Source organism: Maylandia zebra, linkage group LG6 (assembly GCF_041146795.1).
Source record: "Maylandia zebra isolate NMK-2024a linkage group LG6, Mzebra_GT3a, whole genome shotgun sequence".
Classification (NCBI taxonomy): Eukaryota; Metazoa; Chordata; class Actinopteri; order Cichliformes; family Cichlidae; genus Maylandia; species Maylandia zebra.
The window spans coordinates 15,576,450-15,598,122 of record NC_135172.1 but is presented as its reverse complement, the minus strand read 5'-3'; the positions used below and the strand labels follow the sequence as shown (position 1 = coordinate 15,598,122).

Below are 21,673 nucleotides of genomic sequence, written 5' to 3'. Positions count from 1 at the left end.
GGGCAGTGGGCAGGTGTGGGTGCAGGTACTTACTTTTTGACGTGTTTGCGGCAGGGCACTGAGTTTCTCATGCAGGTGCCAGTGAGGATGTCTACGTTGTCCACAATGACGAAAGGTTTCTCTTCCAGAGTGACAATGGAGAGGTGGTTTTCATCGGCATCCTCGTCCCCATAGGAGTTATACCTCGGCCACACCGGGAACATCAGCGACAACGTCCCGTTCTCCCAGCGGCCCATCTGTGAGCACGGGAGGAAAAACACACCAAAAATCACTCCAAAAATCCACAAAAAGACATCTTATTAAAGTTTTTTCTTTAAATTTTCGCACTAATTTGTTACCTTCTCCCACTTCCTTTCCACATTTAGGACGATCACCACCAGTTTTGGGTTGGCCTGGTAACCGTCTGGAGTAAAGGATAAATCTCGGCCTTCATTCCACACGTGCATCATGTGTCTGAAACACGGGGGGGGTGCAGGAAGATTTGTTGTTGATTTGCATCTGCTGGAGTGTTTGTATATGTGCACAACAGCAAATACGTTCAGAATAACAAGTTAAGCACTCTGTAATCACCGCAAGTGTCTCCACTTCAAATCAATGTTGTCTTCACCCACCATGTGTGCGCAGATGCCTGAGTGTGTACGCGTGTGCGTGCATATATTTGTGTGTAGGAGTGGGAAGAGTCAGAGGCCATGTATCTCTCCCATCAACATTCTGCATTGATTTCTCCACAGATATATGCCTGAAGGACAAGTCTCTGGTGCAACAAGGCTGCCCTCACTCTTTTACTCACTAAAGCTGTCCTGCATACGCAAACAGATCCTATGCTGAAACGTTTACACACTCGCTAAAGCGAAGCAGCAGAGAGAAGTAAATGAACCGGTATCACACACAGTGATATGGGGATTAAAGATACACTCGCTCCAGTGAAACAATTTTCAGAAGGAGAGGATTTCTGCATGTGAGGACTGGGATAATAGTGTGGATTCCCACTAGGGGAGAGAAGGCCTGTCCAAGAACGTTTACCTTAAAGACTGAATCACAGGCAGGACAGCAGCTGTCCAATACAGACAACACCTTTTCTCTGACACCTTGTGTTCTGTTTTATTAGAAATTGTCTGAATCATCTCGACACCGCATCGTGTGATGCCGTACAAATGAAATATCATTCAGCTAAAACAGAATATATCAGAAGGCAAACATCTGCTTTATAAACATATTCATACTCTGCACAAGATTCCCCTTTTCATCCAGAAGAAAACTGTCTCAGTCCATCAGCTATCTAAACATACATTATCTGAATTACTATTAAAAAGGAAGAGTTAAAAGCAGGTTTTTTATGTGAGCTAACCAGGGCACGGGGCCATGAAGGAGTCATGCGTGCACTCAGATATTGCGACAGCAAGTCAAGATGCATAAAAAGAACCGTGTGAGCACTGTTTAGCACGCACCCTGCAGCTGAAAACTATGATAATTACACTCCAGTTCAAACAGGTGGGATTTTATGTTGTCCCATCTCCAGGAGAGGTATTAGAGTCAACACACATAAATATTGTAGTCGGACAGTGGATTAGAGGGAGCTACATTAATCATCTGTTCTTACAAAGACTTGGAAAAAGGCCTGTGCTCTGTGAAAGCTGGCTCCACTCACACTGAGAAAAAGTAAACAAAAGGTCCCCGTCTCCCTCGTGTACTGGCACTGCAAAATAAATAAATAAGTAAATATAGATATATGCGGTTTAGTTATGTCCTCTCCCAGCAAACACAATAATTAAATATAAACCTACACAGCCAAACATTACAGGCTTCACTCTACAACCAGACCTACCTCTGTCACAGATCACAATGCTTTGGACTAAGGGGCACGTCAAGACAAATATATATTTTTTTGTGTTGGAAAAATCTTCCCGGTGCAGCAGGTGATGCCCTTGTCACAGCGCATCGCCACGGCTGAGTACATGTAGCGGAAACGCAGTGGCAGTTTATTCTGGGAAACTGCTGTCGCCTCCTATTTCAGGTTTGTTACCATTTTGGGGGAAAAAAAGTTTCTGATGTAAACGAAAGACGCCGCTGTGTTTTTGAGGCATGCAGGAGAACCAAATCCTGTTTGTATTGTGATTCCTTGTGTAATGAAAATGAAATGTAAAGCTACATTATGAAGTGGGTTCAGCGATTTTTATATAAATGTATCATCATCGCCTAGAAATTCAGTAGAGGTTTAAGTAGTACGTGGAAGAAAGAGTTGCATCATAGAAATATATGAAACCCCCTCCTTCAGTAAGTGCAGTTTTTAATGTGGATCCTGCTACCACTATGTGAGAAGCACTTTTCTATTAGCTGAAATACTCTTTGAGCACTTTTATGAAAGTATGAATAAAGAAGAAAGGCAGGCTTCTTCCCAAATTCTGTATTATGGCAGAGAGCATATTTTTAGAGGAAAGTGACAGCTTAGGGGTTTGCACGCTACACTGGTTCCATCAAAAAGAAATTTACAACAAGGACAAACCTTCCGTAAAAACCTGTATCATTGTGGAGACCAAATAAGCTCAACTAGAGTCTGAGATATTAATTCCTGTCAAGCAAGAATGACAGAAAATCCGGCGGGTCTGATAGTGTCTTTTAAGTGCCGGATTATGTTGTCCTATTCCTCCCCACCTCGCGTTGTTTATATGCACACTGCGGCAAGATTGTATCTAGACTAATGTATGCAGAATCCTGATCACAGCCTCACCACTTTTCCGAATCAGGGTGGGGGAAATCCAACCTGTCAGTTTATTATCACAAAAAAATTGGCTGCAGTTGTTTTGACAAATATGCAAATTCTATCTAATAAGTTAGTGAGACAAATGAGGTACCTCTGACAGTAAGAATAGAGCTCTGAATAAACATTTGAGTTCCTGTCGAGGTCTGAGTTATATTGGATCAACCTGTCAACAACAGCAGTGTTGTATATGCCTTGATATACACTGTAGCGGCCTAATGGGAGAGAAAAACGGGATAATAAAGCCATAATGGTGAAAATCGCACTGTGGCTCTCATTCTAATGAGCCAGCTCATAAGTCATCACCAATGTGCAGACCCTAGCAACATGACCTTTATATTTTCAGTTAGTTTAATATAGACTTCTGAATTTATAACAGCATATTAGCCACTGCATGCTTCATATTCAAGATGCAGTCACAATATCACTCCGAAAAAAAACTTTACAGAGGCAGTTTAGCTAACGGCCCTGTAGCAGCGACTGCTCAGTAGCTAAGTATGTATCTGCATGCTTGTGTTTCTCTGTGTGTATGTGTGCGCCTGTACATCACAGAGACTTCAGAGAAGAGTACATTATCTTGCATGCTGGTATGCACACCTACACACACCTTCTGACATACACTGTATGAGCCCCCCACAGATCAAGTAAAAAAGAAATCCAGACAACAAAGCTAGTAACACCTGCTCTAATCCAAACTTAATGACAGTCGATGTGAAGCAAGGTGCACACGCAGAGGTTCACACTATCATACACACACGCATACACAAGACACATCCTAAGCTCTAGTTAACACAGGGTGGCAACAACAAGGAGGTCTGCCTGAGGTCTCCCAGCTAAGGAGGCAGAATGAGCTCACACACCGAGCAGCCGTGTACACAACATCTAACAGTGTTAAAAGCCATTAGAAATCACAGTGTTTAACACTGCTGTCATCTCTGCTTCCTTTCTCTCCTCTTCCCCTCTCATTACTACATTAAAAAGAGTTATGTAAGGCTGCCGAACAGTCAGCCACAAAGCCAACCGAGTTATGCAAGTTCCTGGACCTTGATCTCCTCGCAATCGTCACACATCCACAGTTACACACACCTGCGCAGGGCACTAGGTGGGAGCTTCCCCGGGCTCCTGTCTGATGCTGTGCTGTAGCAGCTGCTCTGGGCTTCTGGTAGCTCTCCCTTCTCCCGCAACATGAAGGTGGCTGCAGAGGAAATGATGCCCACCCCATCCCGCACCCGTGTCTCGAGCGGGTACTCCCAGTCATCATAGGACACAGAGATCATACCCAGGGGGAAGACCTGAGAGGGGGACGAGAGGACATCTAAGAAACGACACATATGGTTTGTAAGCTTCAAGTTTAGTTTAATTTGACATTTTTACCCCAGATTTGAAACATCCATATGCATTTCTCAAAGGTGTCAGGCGGATGATTTATTGGTTCTGTCTGTCCTCCGGAAATAATTCATAGCTGGCTACTAGATGCGTGTGAACAGACTGTATGTCTATAAACTGAATTACTCATTCAGGTATCGCCTACATCTTGCAGCTGTCATTGAAAAAAAAAAACTGTATAGCTCAAACTTTATCTCTCTGAAGCAGACTGAGCAAACATCAGAAAAAAAATGCAGGCACAGCAATCTGTCTGTCTACCCTACAGTACTTTGTTTTTACATTTTACTTTGGCTTTAGTTGTAGAGTCAGATCCATGACTGAGAAAGAAATCAGAGGCGGAAACCCAACACAAACAGGAAGACTCGAGCCAGAGATGGAGAAGAATTAGGAGAATAAACATTTGAAAGGCTTTTGAGATGTGAGTATTTTATGCCTTTGGGACTGATCATATGTTGTTACGTACAAAGTTGTGTAAAAGATGACTTTTTGCTGGATTATCTGTAAATTAGTATGCTCTGACATGAACTGTATTAGCGGTCAACATGATTTGTCTTTGAAGCATCTTTTAATATGTAATACATGGATTAAAGATAAAGTTTCACAAATTCTGGGAATTCTGCACAGACACACAACGCCACTTGTCTATGTAATCGCATCTGCCTGCCAGCCCCTCTTAACCCTACTAATTAAGAATTTCTGTCTTGCTTGTCTGATCTACGGACAAACAAAAACAGGTAGAAACACAATATTGCAACCAGGGTTCAACTGCCAGAGTAATTGTTTTGGCTGGAAGCTCTGATTTCCTGGAATCTTGCTGTCGTGAGGTTATAAAGAGTTTAACAGCGTTCAAGAGTCGAAACCAGCCAGCCCATCATAAAACATCTATCACAATTACATTTGATATTTTAATCTGTAATCTTCATATATATATATACAGTGGGGCAAAAAAGTATTTAGTCAGCCACCGATTGTGCAAGTTCCCCCACTTAAAATGATGACAGAGGTCAGTAATTTGCACCAGAGGTACACTTCAACTGTGAGAGACAGAATGTGAAAAAAAAAAATCCATGAATCCACATGGTAGGATTTGTAAAGAATTTATTCGTAAATTAGGGTGGAAAATAAATATTTGGTCACCTCAAACAAGGAAAATCTCTGGCTCTCACAGACCTGTAACGTCCTCTGTAAGAAGCTTTTCTGTCCCCCACTCGTTACCTGTATGAATGGCACCTGTTTGAACTCATCATCTGTATAAAAGACACCTGTCCACAGCCTCAAACAGTCAGACTCCAAACTCCGCCATGGCCAAGACCAAAGAGCTTTCGAAGGACACCAGGAAAAGTATTGTAGACCTGCACCAGACTGGGAAGAGTGAATCTACAATAGGCAAGCAGCTTGGTGTGAAAAAATCAACTGTGGGAGCAATCATCAGAAAATGGAAGACATACAAGACCACTGATAATCTCCCTCGATCTGGGGCTCCACGCAAGATCTCATCCCGTGGGGTCAAAATGATCATGAGAACGGTGAGCAAAGATCCCAGAACCACACGGGGGGACCTGGTGAATGACCTGCAGAGAGCTGGGACCAAAGTAACAAAGGTCACCATCAGTAACACACTACAACGGCAGGGAATCAAATCCCGCAGTGCCAGACGTGTTCCGCTGCTGAAGCCAGTGCATGTCCAGGCCCGTCTGAAGTTTGCCAGAGAGCACATGGATGATACAGCAGAGGATTGGGAGAATGTCATGTGGTCAGATGAAACCAAAGTAGAACTTTTTGGTATAAACTCAACTCGTCGTGTTTGGAGGAAGAAGAATACTGAGTTGCATCCCAAGAACACCATACCTACTGTGAAGCATGGGGGTGGAAACATCATGCTATGGGGCTGTTTTTCTGCCAAGGGGACAGGACGACTGATCCGTGTTAAGGACAGAATGAATGGGGCCATGTATCGTGAGATTTTGAGCCAAAACCTCCTTCCATCAGTGAGAACTTTGAAGATGAAACGAGGCTGGGTCTTCCAACATGACAATGATCCAAAACACACCGCCCGGGCAACAAAGGAGTGGCTCCGTAAGAAGCATTTGAAAGTCCTGGAGTGGCCTAGCCAGTCTCCAGACCTCAACCCCATAGAAAATCTGTGGCGGGAGTTGAAAGTGCGTGTTGCTCGGCGACAGCCCCAAAACATCACTGCTCTCGAGAAGATCTGCATGGAGGAATGGGCCAAAATACCAGCTACTGTGTGTGCAAACCTGGTAAAGACCTATAGTAAACGTTTGACCTCTGTTATTGCCAACAAAGGTTATGTTACAAAGTATTGAGTTGTATTTTTGTTATTGACCAAATACTTATTTTCCACCCTGATTTACGAATAAATTCTTTACAAATCCTACCATGTGGATTCATGGATTTTTTTTTCACATTCTGTCTCTCACAGTTGAAGTGTACCTCTGGTGCAAATTACTGACCTCTGTCATCATTTTAAGTGGGGGAACTTGCACAATCGGTGGCTGACTAAATACTTTTTTGCCCCACTGTATATATATATATTAGGGGTGCAACGATATTCGTATTGATATTGAACCGTTCGATACAGTGCTTTCGGTTCGGTACGCATATATATTGAACAATACAACATTTGTAATTTATTTTATCAACTTTCCTTCTGACGATGCTGTCTGTGTTGAGCGCTCAGTGAATCTGCGTTCGACTACTCCGCCTAGGCTGCACTGTCGAGCGCAGATCCACTGAGCGCTCAACACAGACAGCATAGTCAGAAGGAAGAGTGCAGGGCAAGCTAGCAAGACAGAAGTTAAGCTCTCCTTGCAACATGGACCTCCCCCATTCAGATCTGGCGTTTGGAATTATTTTGGTTTTCATGTGACGTATGACCCTGAAGGTAAGCGAGTCATGGACTAAAGTAAAACAGTATGTTGGATGTGCCGTGCAATGCTCAATTACATGGGAGGGAACTAGTGTGTTAGCGCAGTTAGCTCGTTAACGTGTTGGCCGTCTAGCCCCATGCACGGGGCGATCGGCGGTAGCTCGTTAACGGAGATTTGCCGTGTTGTGGCGTTAAGGTCATTTCAACGAGATTAACCTGAAATCACTAGTGGGAACACAACGAATATGACTGCACATTTACGCCGACATCATCCTAGTGCAAAGACAAAAACAACAAGCATGCTACTAACTTTAGCCGAGTCATTTAGACAGCTGTTAGCACATGATTCTCCTTATGCTGCTGAGAATATAGCCCAGAAGAAGCGGATAGTATAGCTTTTATTTTGGAAAGAGCCATTTCTCTGTAATAAACTCTCTTTTCCAAAGATGAGTGATTCCTCAATCAGATACAGGGCTTGCAATATCGCTAGCCCGACGTCCCGGAGCTAGCGATTTTTTTCAGTCGGGCTACCAAAATCTATCTCTTCCCTGCCCGTCGGGCTATTGTAGGAAAAATATATGTCAATGCTTTCGCATTCTTTCAGAAATGTAGCTGGGTAATTATGTCATTGGCATCGGTGAGCCACTGTCAATATGTGACATATTGAAATCGCGTTTGAATTTGCGCTTGTTTTTTGCTTTCACTTTGCAATCGTGCGAACTATGTATAGAGAGCGACAGCACTGATCTGTGAGTGATGAAAATTTGTGCACCAATTCCTCTGACATCGTCTTATCAATCGTTAGCTTACTATGCAAACATGACAAGTGAAATCTCCCGCAGCAAGCTTAAACATGTGAGAGGTTGATCGCGCAGAGAATCGCTGAGCTTATGTGAGTGCGTGTGTAAAAGCATTTCAGTTCTGCTGAGCCAAACAAGACAGGTCAGGGTGAAGAAGTGACAGCCAAAGAAAAGCTTACCACAAAACGGAGAAGTTATGACAAATGAGACTATAAGGCAAAAAGAAAGTGCAGCTTTATGGTTTCATGGACAAAAGAATTTCTGTGGCTGCAATATGACGAGCTAAATAACCAGGGCTGCACATAAGTGGTCCGCAGGTGCGCATTCGCTGTCAAAATAAAAAACGCGCACAAGGGTTAGGGTTAAATTTAAAAACTGTACTTTTGAGTTAAAATATATATTTATAATTTTAATAAATGACAAATTAAAAATGCATGAACATTTTTTTTGTATCGAAAAAATATCGAACCGTGACACCAAAGTATCGAACCGAACCGAACCGAACCGTGAATTTTGTGTATCGTTGCACCCCTAATATATATATATATATATATATATACACAATATGTCAGAGTTTTTATTTATTTAAACTAGATGTGAAACAATTAATTAATCTGTGGGTACGGAGAATTATATTATTTTTTATGTAACTTTTCTCAAAAAAGCTGACCATGTATCATGGTCAGCATTCATAAATAAGAGGGGAAATCTGGGATAGTCAGCAGATGACCTGCAACAGCCTGGGATCAAAAACACGGCTTGTTTTATCAAACCACACAAAAGTGGCCACCTGTTACTACATATGGGACCTCACTACCTCAGGGGTAAAGTCTGGGTTGCCAGTGGTGAGACTGGACACGATCCAGATGTAACCAGCTCCTATCAGACCCAAGGACCGAGCCTCCTCCATTATATACCTGTCAAACAAAGGAGACAGATCCATTGCTGAAGTCTGTGAAGGCAGTGTGTGACAAAGAGACAGAAATGGCGCAACGAAACAACACACGCAAACACTTACACGGCTTCATCCTTGGAGCAGTAGAGCAATATAACAGGACTCTGGATCCTCTTGAGTGCAATGTGTGATTTAGAGTTTGGGTCGCCATCCACAGCATCTAGAGTCACCACACTCTGCATGTCCCATCGCACAAAGCTGTAACAATAAACCATTAAACAATAACACACAGCTTGTCAGCTATCATAAATAAAGGAAAGAAAACAACATGTGCGTTTGTGTGTGGTGTTTTCATTACCTGTGATCCACAGTTACCCTCAGCGTGCTTATGAATTCCTGGTACCCGGGGAACTTGGATGTGACGATAGAAAAAACATGCCAGTCGTATTCCTCCATGATAGCAAGCATGAGCAGAGCCTCCTGCTGAAGAGCCGCGCCGAACTGGAAGAATGTGGATTTCTCATCCTGCAATGACATGTGGGGCCAGCAGCACAGACAGTCAGCAGATTTTTCAGAGGAAGTAAATTAATTGCAGAAAAAGGGATAAAAAAGGCACTGGAGTCTATGTGAGCAAAAAACCAGAATTAGAGCCCTTTTCAATTTTACAATCAGCGAGACAGACCGAGAGAAGAAGGGAGATAAGAGAGACTTGCAAGAGCTGGAGAAGCGACAAGTAGAGAGGGAAAATGGGAAAGGGACGAAGAGATGCTGAGAGATTCCGACAACAAGTGAGACTGCACAGCAAGAAGAGTGACTGCCGGCAACAAGGGGGCCTAATGGTAGGAGATAACTGCCTCATAACTCACAGGTTTGATTCACTTCAGCACTCCGTAGCCAATATACCAAACAGCCAGGCATTGTCTTGAAAGGTAATTGAGCCAAATACTGATGTCTCCAATCATGTGAACTGACTTAAAAACATTTGAGTCATTATGTTTTGTTTTTTTCCTTTTCCCCCCCGTGCTAACTGCAACAATATATAAAGTCATCCTATAACTGTCTCATTTGGAAACCATCGTCTCTAAACTGCGGATCGAAATGTTCACAGCTTTGGAGCAATAACTCACAATGCCATACACACTTAAATCATTTCGTCTCAGATTCAGGAGGAAACTGTGTGAGAGTAAAAGAGCAGTATGCACTATCAAAACCAAAGCAGCTGTTAAGCAGAATGAAACCCCAAACCGAGTGTGAAATAAGTTGCTAATGATCGCAGAATGTATATTTGCATGAAGGATAATCTACCCCCAACAAACAGACAGCAACATGGCCGAGCCACTAGAGACGGAGGGAGAAAAGAGGAGGAGGGGGTGGGGGTGTGGACGGGGAGAAAGAGAAAAAGGCTGAGAGGGGTGAATGAGATGGAGAAAAATGTTCCAGCCTTCTGAGTGAGATTGAGATACCTGCTGCAGAAGAAGTGGGGGGAAAAGTATGTGAGCGAGAGAGAGAGACACTGACATCAAACCCTCCTTCACTATGACTCTATTCTGCAGGCAGAAAGATCACACGCGCACATACATGCTTTAACACTCTTTCAGCAGAGGGCATCGAAAAACGTGACACATTAAACATCAAAGCCCTCGTGAACACAGACGAAGAGTCCGTTCTTCTCTTCAGTTGTGCGTGCATGTGTGCGTCTATGCTGTTTGCGCACGTAGTACTTTGGTCCAACAAAAATTTCTCGGCTGTAGCCGTAACGCACATCAGATCCAACACGCCTCCCTCAACCACAAGAAAAAAAGGAGAAAAATGGGAAGGGGAGAGGATGAAATTGTACTTCAAAAAGATCTATCTTGCTTTTTTCATCTGTGTGTGTGTGTGTCTTTATACTTTACTGAGGCTTAGAAAAAGGAAAAAAAAGAAAAGAAATCTCCCTCTGTGTGGCAACAGGCACATCCTCAGCTCTTCCTAGATAAGAGGGACACACAAGCACAGGTACTACCACACACTAACACTCGCTCATATTCAAGTGCACAGCTGTACACTCACATATAAATCAGTGCTGCGAGTGAGATTACAAGCAATCTGATTTGTCAGGTAGCCGGTCAACCTAATTATCTGCCAGAGCTTTAATAACGGTGATGATTTTGGGTCACTCTTTTCTACTTTTGATCACTGCAGATTATTAGTTGTCAAGGCAAATTGTTAAGATCCGGAACAAAGGAACATCCTGACATTGCAACAAAGTCCGACTTGCCCGATTGTCTGAGTCGTCTTGTAAACAAGACCAAATTTACATATAATAGCCACATTATCTAAATCATTCATGTGTAAATGAGTGCACTCAAAATGACTGTAATAATGCATGTGCACAAATGCAGCAAGTGCGTCAATATCGGAACGAGGAAGCCAGCAAGCCATGAGTGATTTTTACCACTGATTAGGTAATTATTGTACTATGCACCTCGATTTTCACATTTAAATAAGTTTGCCTAGCCTGAAAGGTTTCGAGATTGTTGGTTGGACACATAAAGCAACTGAATATAAGGAGTCTAAAATATCTTGTTTTTAATTTTAGCATTGTGTGCATTGTATTGCAACACACACAAAGCTACTTAGGTGGTGCTAAAAGTTATATGTACTGACTGGCCACTTCATTTGGTACACCTGGTCAACTGCTTGTTAAACCTAATATCTTATAAACCTAATCTACCCACACATGGCAGCAACTCAGTGCTTCCAGGCATGTAGACATGGTCAAAACAAACTGCTAAAGTTCAAATAGTGCTTCAGAATCAAAAAGAAAGGTGATTTAGGTGACTTTGAATGTGCATTGTTGTTGGTGCCGGACGGCCTCGTCTGAAACAAGCTCCTCTGCTGTAATTCTTTCACACAACCATCTCAGTTGTATACCAAATGGTCCAAAAAAGAGAAAGTATTGAATAAGTGGGAGTTTTCAGGGTGAAGATGCCTCGTTGATCTGAGAGGTCAGAGGAGAATGGCTGCTTGAAAGTGACTGGGAGGCAAGAGTAACTCAAATAATCACTCTTCTCTATACTCAAGGTATGCAGAAGAGCTTCACTGCAGAAGAGAATCTCTGAAGATGGACTACAGCAGCAGAGGACCACAGCCTGTCAGCTAAGAACAGGACACTGTGGCTATAATACGCACTGGCTCACCAAATTTGGACAATAGAAGATTGCCTAGGCTGATGAGTTTTGATTTCTGCTCCAATATTTAGATGGTAGAGTGCGAATTAGGTGTAAACAACATAAAGTGTGGGTCCATCCTGCTTCGTATGAGCAGTTCAGACTGCTGCTAGTGATGAAATAGTGTGGGGAATATGTTCTTGGTAGCTTTGGACCCCCTAGTACCAACTGATCATTGTTTAAACACCACAACCTACTGGAGTATTGTTGCTGACCATGTCCATCAGTTTATGACCTCGTTGTACCCATCTTCTGATGGCTGCTTCTAGCAGGTTAACACACCATGTCACAAAATTCAAAAAATCTCAAACTGATTTCTTGAACATGCGAATGAGTTCACTGTATACAAATGGCCTCCATAGTCACCACATCTCAGTCCAAATTTACTGAGGTTTAGAAAAAGTCCTCGTGAACAGTCCAACAGTCCAAGTCTGCAGCGATGTTTCAGAAGCCAATCAGCCTGGGACTAGCAACGCATACCCAATAAAGTGTCCAGTGAGTGTATGTTCATGGTACATTTACACCTGTCATCGTAATCGAAGCTGCGCTTTATTGAAAATGAACAGCCAAAAAAAAAGAAAAAAAAAGAAAGCCATAGAAAGAAACCTCTTTGTAGGAAATGAGTCTTCTTTGTCTGAGAAGCCCTTTGTATTAGAATAGTAATCTCATTTTAAGGCAATATATCCAACTTTGTTATAATAGGATACTCCAGCTAACACTGAGCTACAGTTAACAGGCTTGAACAAATCGTTTACATAATATTCCAGCAGAGGAACAAGATTGTTTTCCCTAATTTAAGAGTAAGACCTCTTGCATAACTTCTCAATTTAAGCTTCCTAGTAAAACTCTGGATCTAACCAAGACTTGCAGTCTTACATCTCACCATAAAGTCCTATTCATCTCATTTTGAGAACAATATACTATGTAAGAGCTGATTGTGTAAGATTATCCAGATTGTTTTAAGAATATATGGTAAATGGCCTGCATTTGTATAGCGCTTTACTAGTCCCTAAGGACCCCAAAGCGCTTTACACTACATTCAGTCATTCACCCATTCACACACACATTCACACACTGGCAATGGCAAGCTACATTGTAGCCACAGCTGCCCTGGGGCGCACTGACAGAGGCGAGGCTGCCGGACACTGGCGCCACCGGGCCCTCTGACCACCACCAGTAGGCAAACACGGGGTTAGTATCTTGCCCAAGGATATTTGGCATGCAGCCAGGAGGCAGCCTGGGATCGAACCACCGACCTTCTGATTAGTGGCTGACCTGCTCTGCCACCTGAGCTACAGCCACCATATATGTTTTATTTCTTAGTGAAGGTGGTGGATCTGAAGCTAGTTATTCTACAGGAAAATTCAAGCTTAATTACCATCAGCTGTATGAGGCAACATCTTCTTACACTGCTTTCAGCTGCAAGACTGTTGCAAAGGCAAAGACTGTCCAGTAACAAGAGCTTAAATCACACTTATATTTCTTATTTATATAAATGCTGGTGTTGCATCCGCATCAAATAATTTATGTACAAACATTTTGTGTTATCAGCAGTATCATCAGACACCCCATTATGGTTATTAGTTTCTGATTTTAAGTAGAACATTAAGGGTGCACACTGTTAGAATAAACCGGTTGAATAGCCTGATGTGTGATCATCCACCCTTTCAGCATCTATCAGCTCTGTTTTCCTGGGCAGGTGTATTAGATTATAGTAGCATATGCTCACAGATCTCTATTCGGAGCAATAAAATGAATAGTCCAGATGGTTTTTTTTATTAGTTCACAGAAACCTACACTTCCTCTGGTCCTTTCATTAGTGAACTTATCACCAGTAAGAAAAAGTCACTTTGCAGTGCCTGCATTTTAACTCATCCCAGCCGAATAGGCGCAGGTGTAATGAATAACCCTAATGACTATTGAGATGCATTAAGTGTCCCATCAATCCATTTCAACCAGCCAGCAAAATACCTGGAAAGGACTCACCTAAATGGGATGCATCCATTGTTACTGGCATCACTTACACCTGTGTTTTTTCTGCCTCAACAGTTAAAAAATGTTGGTTGTTTTCTCCTCCATATGCATCACTTTGGGGACTTGATCAAGCTCCTTCTTAACTTAAAAAAAAAAGCCACCCAAAGCGGCTTTGTGGTTCAGTGACCTGACACAATTTACACAGTTGGAAAAAATAAAGTATGCTCTCAAGGGGTCGAAGGAGAGATTCTTTGCAGTTTGGGATACATTAAAACCATAGCCACCTGATAGATGCTTGACAGCTGCCGTACATCCTTTTCCTGTGTGATTATGATTAATTTTGTGCAAACTATTGCCCTTTAGGTGCACATCTTCAAATATGGTGAATTTCCTTGTATCTCATTTAAATTCACTTTATTCATTTATTTATTTTAATTTTTTTCCCCTCTGGATCGGTGTCCAACATGTTCTTGGGGTGGGGTAAATATATAAAAAGGAGCATTGTGGCCTTGCTACATGTATATCTTCGTACTACATTGTTGATACTCAATAAAAATTAAAAAAAGGTCACCAATGACTTCCATACACTTTGAAATTCAGTTCAGACGGTGGTTTGATTCCTCAAACCTCTACACGCTAAAGTGTTCACCGCTCCACTCTCATTGGTACGTGAGCTCATGTTTGAACGGGTGAATGAGAACGTCAAGCAGTTGTAGAACTGCAAATACAATATTTGCAGTTTCATATTTCACATTAATAAACAAAAAAACATTTTAAAAAAGAACTGACTAGATTTAAGTGTCATTTCTCTTGCAGTTTTTTTTTTAAAAATGTCCTTTTCTCTGAATATAGTCCTCATTGAAACATTCTTTGGAGAAACCCTTTTTACTGATCTCAGTTAGTGTTTAAGAAAACTTCAAGGACATTTAAGCTAGTTAAAAAAACATATTTGCACTGTGTTGCCATGGATAAGAGTATCAACATGTGGCCAGATTTAGGCACAACTACGGCACGCAGGTATCACTCAGACTCACTCGATGTGATGAAACCTATAAATGTTGAGAAAGCAGCTCGGGTGAGTTGAAGGTTAATGCCAACAACGGATGGAAAGAATGTGACAGGCAAAAGAGGATGAAGCAAGGAGTGTTTTCCACTAGAGAAAGGTGCCTGTTTTTAATGCTGTGCTGCCTGACGCCTCAAAGATATTGATTTTTGGCCTTGTCTCTTGTGTACAGAGATTTTCACGAATTCTCTGACTCTTTTAAAGATATTGGGAACAGCAGATGATGAAATTCCCATGTCCTTTGTTCTTTCACACTGAAAAAGGTTATTTTAAAATTGTTTGTGTTTAAGAGAAAGTGATACCCTCCCTGTCTTTACTTCTAAAAGAGTTTCTCTTAGATGCCCTTTTAATACCCAATTATCAAATTTACCTGCTGGCAATTAACATAATTAAAAGTGAGATTTTCCACTTGGTATTTTTTTTCTTTTGGTATAACTTTAATAATCCCTAATTGTCCCTGTCTCAGCTTTTAGACAAGATCATATATTTAAAAAGACATTTTCAGAGTTTCAAAATCTGATGTTTCATTTTTGCCTTTTTAAAACTGTAAAGACCCCTCATACTTTAGACAGATACTCGAGAACATGCTTTCCACAGGCGCTAATTCCATAAAACCTCACATGAGATGTTGGTGAGGACTTTTAGCCTGACTCGCAGGTTTACCTCTAATCTTTTTCTGTTCTTTTTTGTAGTTAAACCACAAATGTTTGTGCTCTTTTTTTGTTTGAGGGGTGTTAAAAATGTACTGTGTGTGTTTGAATTACACGAGTGTGTTTGGATACCTGTGCATATCTGAGTTTAAAACATTTATGACAAAACATTATTGCAAACTGCCTTAGATTACCAACTTAGACTACTAACTGCCTGGATGACTGAGAACCTACACAGACATATATTTGTAAACTGCTACACAGATATAGCTAAAGCCACGGCTGTTTTTCATTTCTAGTATTTGTGTCTAGGCGTTTCTTCGTGTAGTTATTTAAATGATGATTTATGTAGCAGTCTGACACATTTTATAAGACTTGTTTGATTTTTGTTTTTTTTAGTGAAATGGGATGTTTTGTTGGTTTAGTGACGAGTTGTTCATTACTCCTACAGTTTAAAGATTGTAGCTAAGCATTCATTTATTTTCTTAATAGCTCACTCAATTCAGAGTTGCAGGGAAGCTGCAGCCTATTGCAGTGGTCACGGTTTAAAATGCGGGGCACTCCTTTGACAGGTCTCCAATCTATCACAGCAGTGAGAGACAGACACATCCATTCTCATATTCACGCATACAGCCAGTTTAAAATCATCAATTAACTTAACATGTAAGTCTTTGGACTGTAGGAGGAACCAGAAGTGCTGTGCAATACTCTAAATTTTGGTATTGATCCGTTACCAACCAAACCCAGGATCAGTATAGCCAATATCAACACCAATACACATATAGTTTCAACTTATAAAGGCATCTTATGTCTCTTATGTGCAAAAAGCGCTATATAAATGCAATCCATTATTATTATTATTATTAAATTACTTCACCTGTTCGTGATTACAACCAAGAATCTTCTTGCTCTGACGCAACAGTGCTGCCGAGGCATCAGAACGCCCCTCTTTTAAAACAATGTTTTGAAATACAGAAATATTTGAAGGAATCAGTATCGTGGAGCTGTCCACCACTGACCTGTGCCTGCAGCAGGGCGTGGATAAAGCAACTGCGGAGTACGGATCAAAGAAAAGGTCAAAATCCGCTTACTGTCCAGACCTAATACCCAGACATGGCTTGGCTTGTTGACTTTGATTTTACAGCTGTTTATTGTGTCCTGTAATGTGTTGTTCATTTAGATTCAGGATTCTTTGTCCTTTTTCCTTTTCTGTGTTATAATAATAATGGATTGCATTTATATAGCACTTTTCTAGGCACCCAAAGTGCTTTACAATTCCACTATTCATTCACTCTCACATTCACACACTGGTGGAGGCAAGCTACAGTTGTACACACCAAAAACCAAAATATGAATAACCGTGCTGCAGCTGACTGCATGCTGGACTCTTGTTGTTGGCGGAGATCTGACTGGACAGAGGTATCGAAATGTGGTCCTCCAAATTGTACCTGTGCCACTCTTCCAGGAGGACCCTGTCCTATGACTGTTACAGCCGGACAATGCCCACCCAAACACTGCCAGGAACGCCAGAGCAGTGAAGGCCTTTCTGGATCAGGAGCATATCCAGACACTTCCTTGGCTAGCATTTAGTCCAAATACGTGTCCTACTGAGCATGCCTGGGAGATGCTGGGTCGACATTTGCATCAGGGTTAACCACAACCAATGACCATTGCACAGCTGCAGGCTACACTAACCTGGATGGAGAGCAATTCCCTCAACAGATTGGGACATTTTTACAGACCTTGGGCAGACAGGTGTGCTGCGTGCATTGCATCCAGAGGAGGCCATGCCTCATAGTAAATATCTCGCATGTACATATATGATAGTGTCAGTCTAATAAATTGATTTAAAATAAAAACTTATGCTTTATTTTTGGCTAGTATAGATATTCTCATAAAGCAAAATGCATTTACTTTACACATGCTTTTCCTGCAAACTGCAGTAAAGCACTGGTACCTTATTTCTTCTTGTGTAAAAAAAAATCATAACATTAACAGTCTCACTGCACGACCAGATGAATTCATCTTTCACAGGTACACATTCTCAAATCTCATGCTTTTTTTTCAGCTACAGATTTGTGCAGTGTGCCTTCATTACCTCAGCGGCGAGGGCAGAGCGAAGGACGGCGGGCATGTGGAGAATTTAGAATGAATGAGGTGAAAGTCTTTTGGGAAAACTGGAGGAGAAGATGATAATTGCTGGTGGTTGCTGAATTATAAAGGATAAGAGACGTTGACACAGACCTGCACCTTCTCATCAAATCACACAAGTCCACCAAGAAGCTTACCTATGAATAATGCATGAACATAACACGTGTGTACACACACACAAACTGCAAATGTGTCTCCACATTATAACCGCACATACCTAGAGATTCTCTGATGACATTGTGCATCAATTATACAAATACAGTGAACTTCGCGTACAGTTTCACATCATTCCATGTGCATGCACACGGCACATACGCACGCGCACTCGTGCACAAAGAGCGGCTAAAATACAGCCTTACTCAAGAGCCAGCATACTGATGAATAATACACCATCAAAACCAAGACAGTATCTCACTTATTCTCGCTCCCCCTCACACACACATGGTGCTTTATGTCAAAATTCATTTTTGTTTACAGCAATCAGATTAAGAAAATATGAAAGTGTAGTGGCAGCGGTGCAGATTCAGGCTAATGACGGATGAACTGACACATTTCTAGAAACGGCTGGGAGATGGAGTCATACGGGCTAGAGGATGGAGGAGGAGTTGGAGTTGAAACTACCCTTAGTGAAGGTGGATGAAGCAAGAACTGAGCAACCACATGCTAAGACACCACAGCCAAATGACTGGAAGGAGAGTACATGACATGCGGCAGAAGAAAATAAAAGAATAAAGCCAGTGTGCGGGATGATGACAAATAGATGGGTGAGGGGGGAGAAGGAGGAGAAGGAGGAGGAGGGTGATGAGGCCAGCAATGTGCTATATTAATATTTAATGCAGCAGGTCAGTTAGGATAGAGCAGCTACGTTAACTTAGACTGACAAAGTATGGCCCCCAAGTGCAAACAAACTAGCATGGCAAAATAAAATCTGTGTCAACAAAGTGAAGCTTCAAGGGTCACTTGTAGAAGAGAACAGCCACAGCGACAGTGGCAGAGGGGTTTTTTTGTTGTTGTTTTTTTAACCCAGAATGAGATTCTGCCCAAAGTTGAGTTGTAGAAAGCTTAAAATAAATCCCCACATTATTCTGGTGAACTGAACATCAAAGTCTACTGGCTACATAGTGCAGAAAATGTACTACCTCAGTTCCCTGTGGTCTGAGATACAGGTGACTGACAAAAAAAAGAAGTACTTTGGTATATAAATTATGGGATGGCATCAGTAAGCACATTTGGGGACAGCTGTACACAACAGATTTTGTTTTTTTGTTTTTTGTCCTAGTTGTCCTGTGATATTAGATCTTAGTGCAATTAGGAATAATTTAACACTGCAGGTTAGTGCGTTAAGAGGGTGAAACATAGGGGCATGACAAGCGGGCCTGTCAAACATTAAAACTGAACTAAAGAGCTTCACTGGTGAACGCGACACATTTTCTGCTGCAGTCTAATTCTCTGTAAATGCTCAGCAGATGTTCTGCAAACCCAAGTGCTAACAAACACTGCTCTAAATCCATGCGCTAACATAGAATTAGCTCAGGAAATCTATTCGCAAACAAACACCTCGGGTAGCCAAGGAAAGGAATATTTTTTTACTTGACCAAAACCAGAATAATCAGGCCAAAGAGGAGTTATTCAAAGAGAGCTGCTTGTGTTAGAATAGCTTCAGTACAACGGGGGCATTTAATTCTACACGTGTACTTTGATTTCTTGGTGTTTAAACTGTGCTGTGACTTCAGGAACTCTACAAAGAGCAGTTTTATGAATATAATAGTAACACATGTTACATCAAACATCAGTCTGTGGGTATTCCTGAAAGCTGCGAGCAGGGACATCACAGTCGACAACCTCTGCAGCATTAAAAACACTGACGTAAGGCAGGTCCTTCAATAGCTAACAAGCAGAGGTCCCTTAAGCTCTAAAAGCTCTTCAGTTTTAGAACACAGAGACAGGTCCCAAAGCCCACATCCGCCAACCATGCACAGGCTTTCTACTTTTCTGGGATTGAGCTATAGCATTTAGCTTGCAGACATTGGTTCCCAGTGCTAACAAAGACTACTTTAGTATTTAACAAGAGGTAAGTCCCGCTGCTTAAATCTACTGTAGTATTTAAAAGTCTTGCACTCCCCATGGAAACACAGAATACCATTTAACAGAGCGCAGAGCCCCAAAGCTAGCACAGCCTAGCTTAGATTAGGTCTCACCACAAAACCATGGGAAGCACGTAATGGACAGCAGCGCAGCCTCAGATAGACAAAGCTCACAACGAAACCTCAGAATGTAAATGGGCCTGGAATACGGCGGGTCTCCTGACATTTAAAACACTTTTCCGTCTCCGACCCAACACTTAAATGGTTTTAATGTTATTTTACTCCTGAGTTATCCAGAACACACCGTCCTAAATGGTCACACTGCTGAGGATGTTACTTTTAAAGTAAAGGTCTGCATCCACTGATGTAGAGAACTATGGAAGAAGAAAAAGTTATTTCTAAAATACTTTAAAAATACGCACTAACCAGCCATTGTATCAGGTACACATGTTCAGTACCTTATTCATTTGAGCTGTGCTGCTTTGAGCTGATAGGAAGGGAACTGTAACTTAAATATCCACTTGTTACAAGCAAGGTATGCAGAAGGGCATCTCTGAATGTGCAACAAAGTGAAACTTGAAGCAGATGTGCTACAACAGCAAAAGACCACACCATGTACTACTCCACTCTCTCAGCTAAGAACAGGAAACATAGACTCGCAAAAACTGGACAAGAGAAGATTGGAAAAATGTTGCATGGTCTGATGAGTTTCAACTTCTGCTGCAACATTTGGATGCTAAAATCGGATCAATATGAAAATCTGGTTCCATCCTGGCTTATATCAGGAATTCAAACTGCTGCTGGTGTCTGGGACATTTTATTGAAACGTTATGGGTTCCTTAGTCCCAACAGAGCATTGTTTAAACATCAATGTTTTTCTCTGAAATTATAGGAGAAAGAAATCTTTCTATCTATCTGTTATGTGAATCACCAGACACCCCATGATACAACATTATCACAGTACTTACAATATGCTATTATTGTGATTTTTAACATTTTCCAATATTTGCAAAAAAATTCAAATTCATTTATATATTTATTTGTATATTTATTTGCCTCATGGTGGTTTATATTGTGAGGTAAAGACCCTGTAATAACAGAGAGAAAAGCCCAACAATCAGATGACCACCTATGAGCAAACACCCAGCAAGAGTGGGAAGGAAAAACTCCTTTTTAACAGGAAGATACTGGGGGTATTTGCACAAATTGCATAACTGCATCACTAAAAAAAAGGCTGCCATGAGATAAGATGGACTCACTCTGCTATCAGTCTGCCAACTTGAATGGGGTCAAATTGGTAATAACATGCAGACTTTTTATGAAAATACACCAATTAACTGTGAGAAATAACTGAAAATCACATATCTGCAGCTTTCTATAGAGGCAGAAACACACATTTCACTATCACATTTGCGCTTATCAACCTTTCTGTTGTACAGGAAATCAACTAGAATGCAACCAGCTGGCACTCAGAGAGTCAAATCCCCTCAAGTTGCACTCATTGACAAAGACTCATTCATAATGATGGCAACACTTTGGCAATCTGTCTGTATTTAGAAATTAGGCAGCAATTATTTGCAAACCTCTGAGAGTGACCGCAGGTTGCTTCCTGTCAGACAACCTGTGCAGTCGCCGTGATCATGGTCATTTTTACTCGTGTGACTGAGCCATTAGCCTGCTCTGTATTGGGATCTAGCTTTGCCAAGGCGAGTGTGTCCAGTGTTTTTCAGCTGAACCAATTTAATGTGAGTGTGCTTGACTAATGTTATCTCAGGATGGTGTTGAAAGAGAGGACCCTCTTTTTCTTGTTCTGTTT

General features: G+C 41.6%; 1 protein-coding gene across 1 annotated transcript in view; it reads right to left on the bottom strand.

Moving 5' to 3' along the window:
* grin2ab (glutamate receptor, ionotropic, N-methyl D-aspartate 2A, b) overlaps positions 1-21,673 on the bottom strand; it is a 124,128-nt gene that overhangs the window by 26,415 nt on the left and 76,040 nt on the right. Inside the window, exons 5-10 of the mRNA XM_004568310.3 lie at positions 9,085-9,251; positions 8,850-8,984; positions 8,649-8,748; positions 3,845-4,050; positions 339-453; positions 34-236 (exon numbers count right to left, since the gene is read on the bottom strand). Of these exons, the coding sequence (XP_004568367.1) occupies positions 34-236; positions 339-453; positions 3,845-4,050; positions 8,649-8,748; positions 8,850-8,984; positions 9,085-9,251 (926 nt within the window). The remainder of the gene's footprint in view (positions 1-33; positions 237-338; positions 454-3,844; positions 4,051-8,648; positions 8,749-8,849; positions 8,985-9,084; positions 9,252-21,673) is intronic.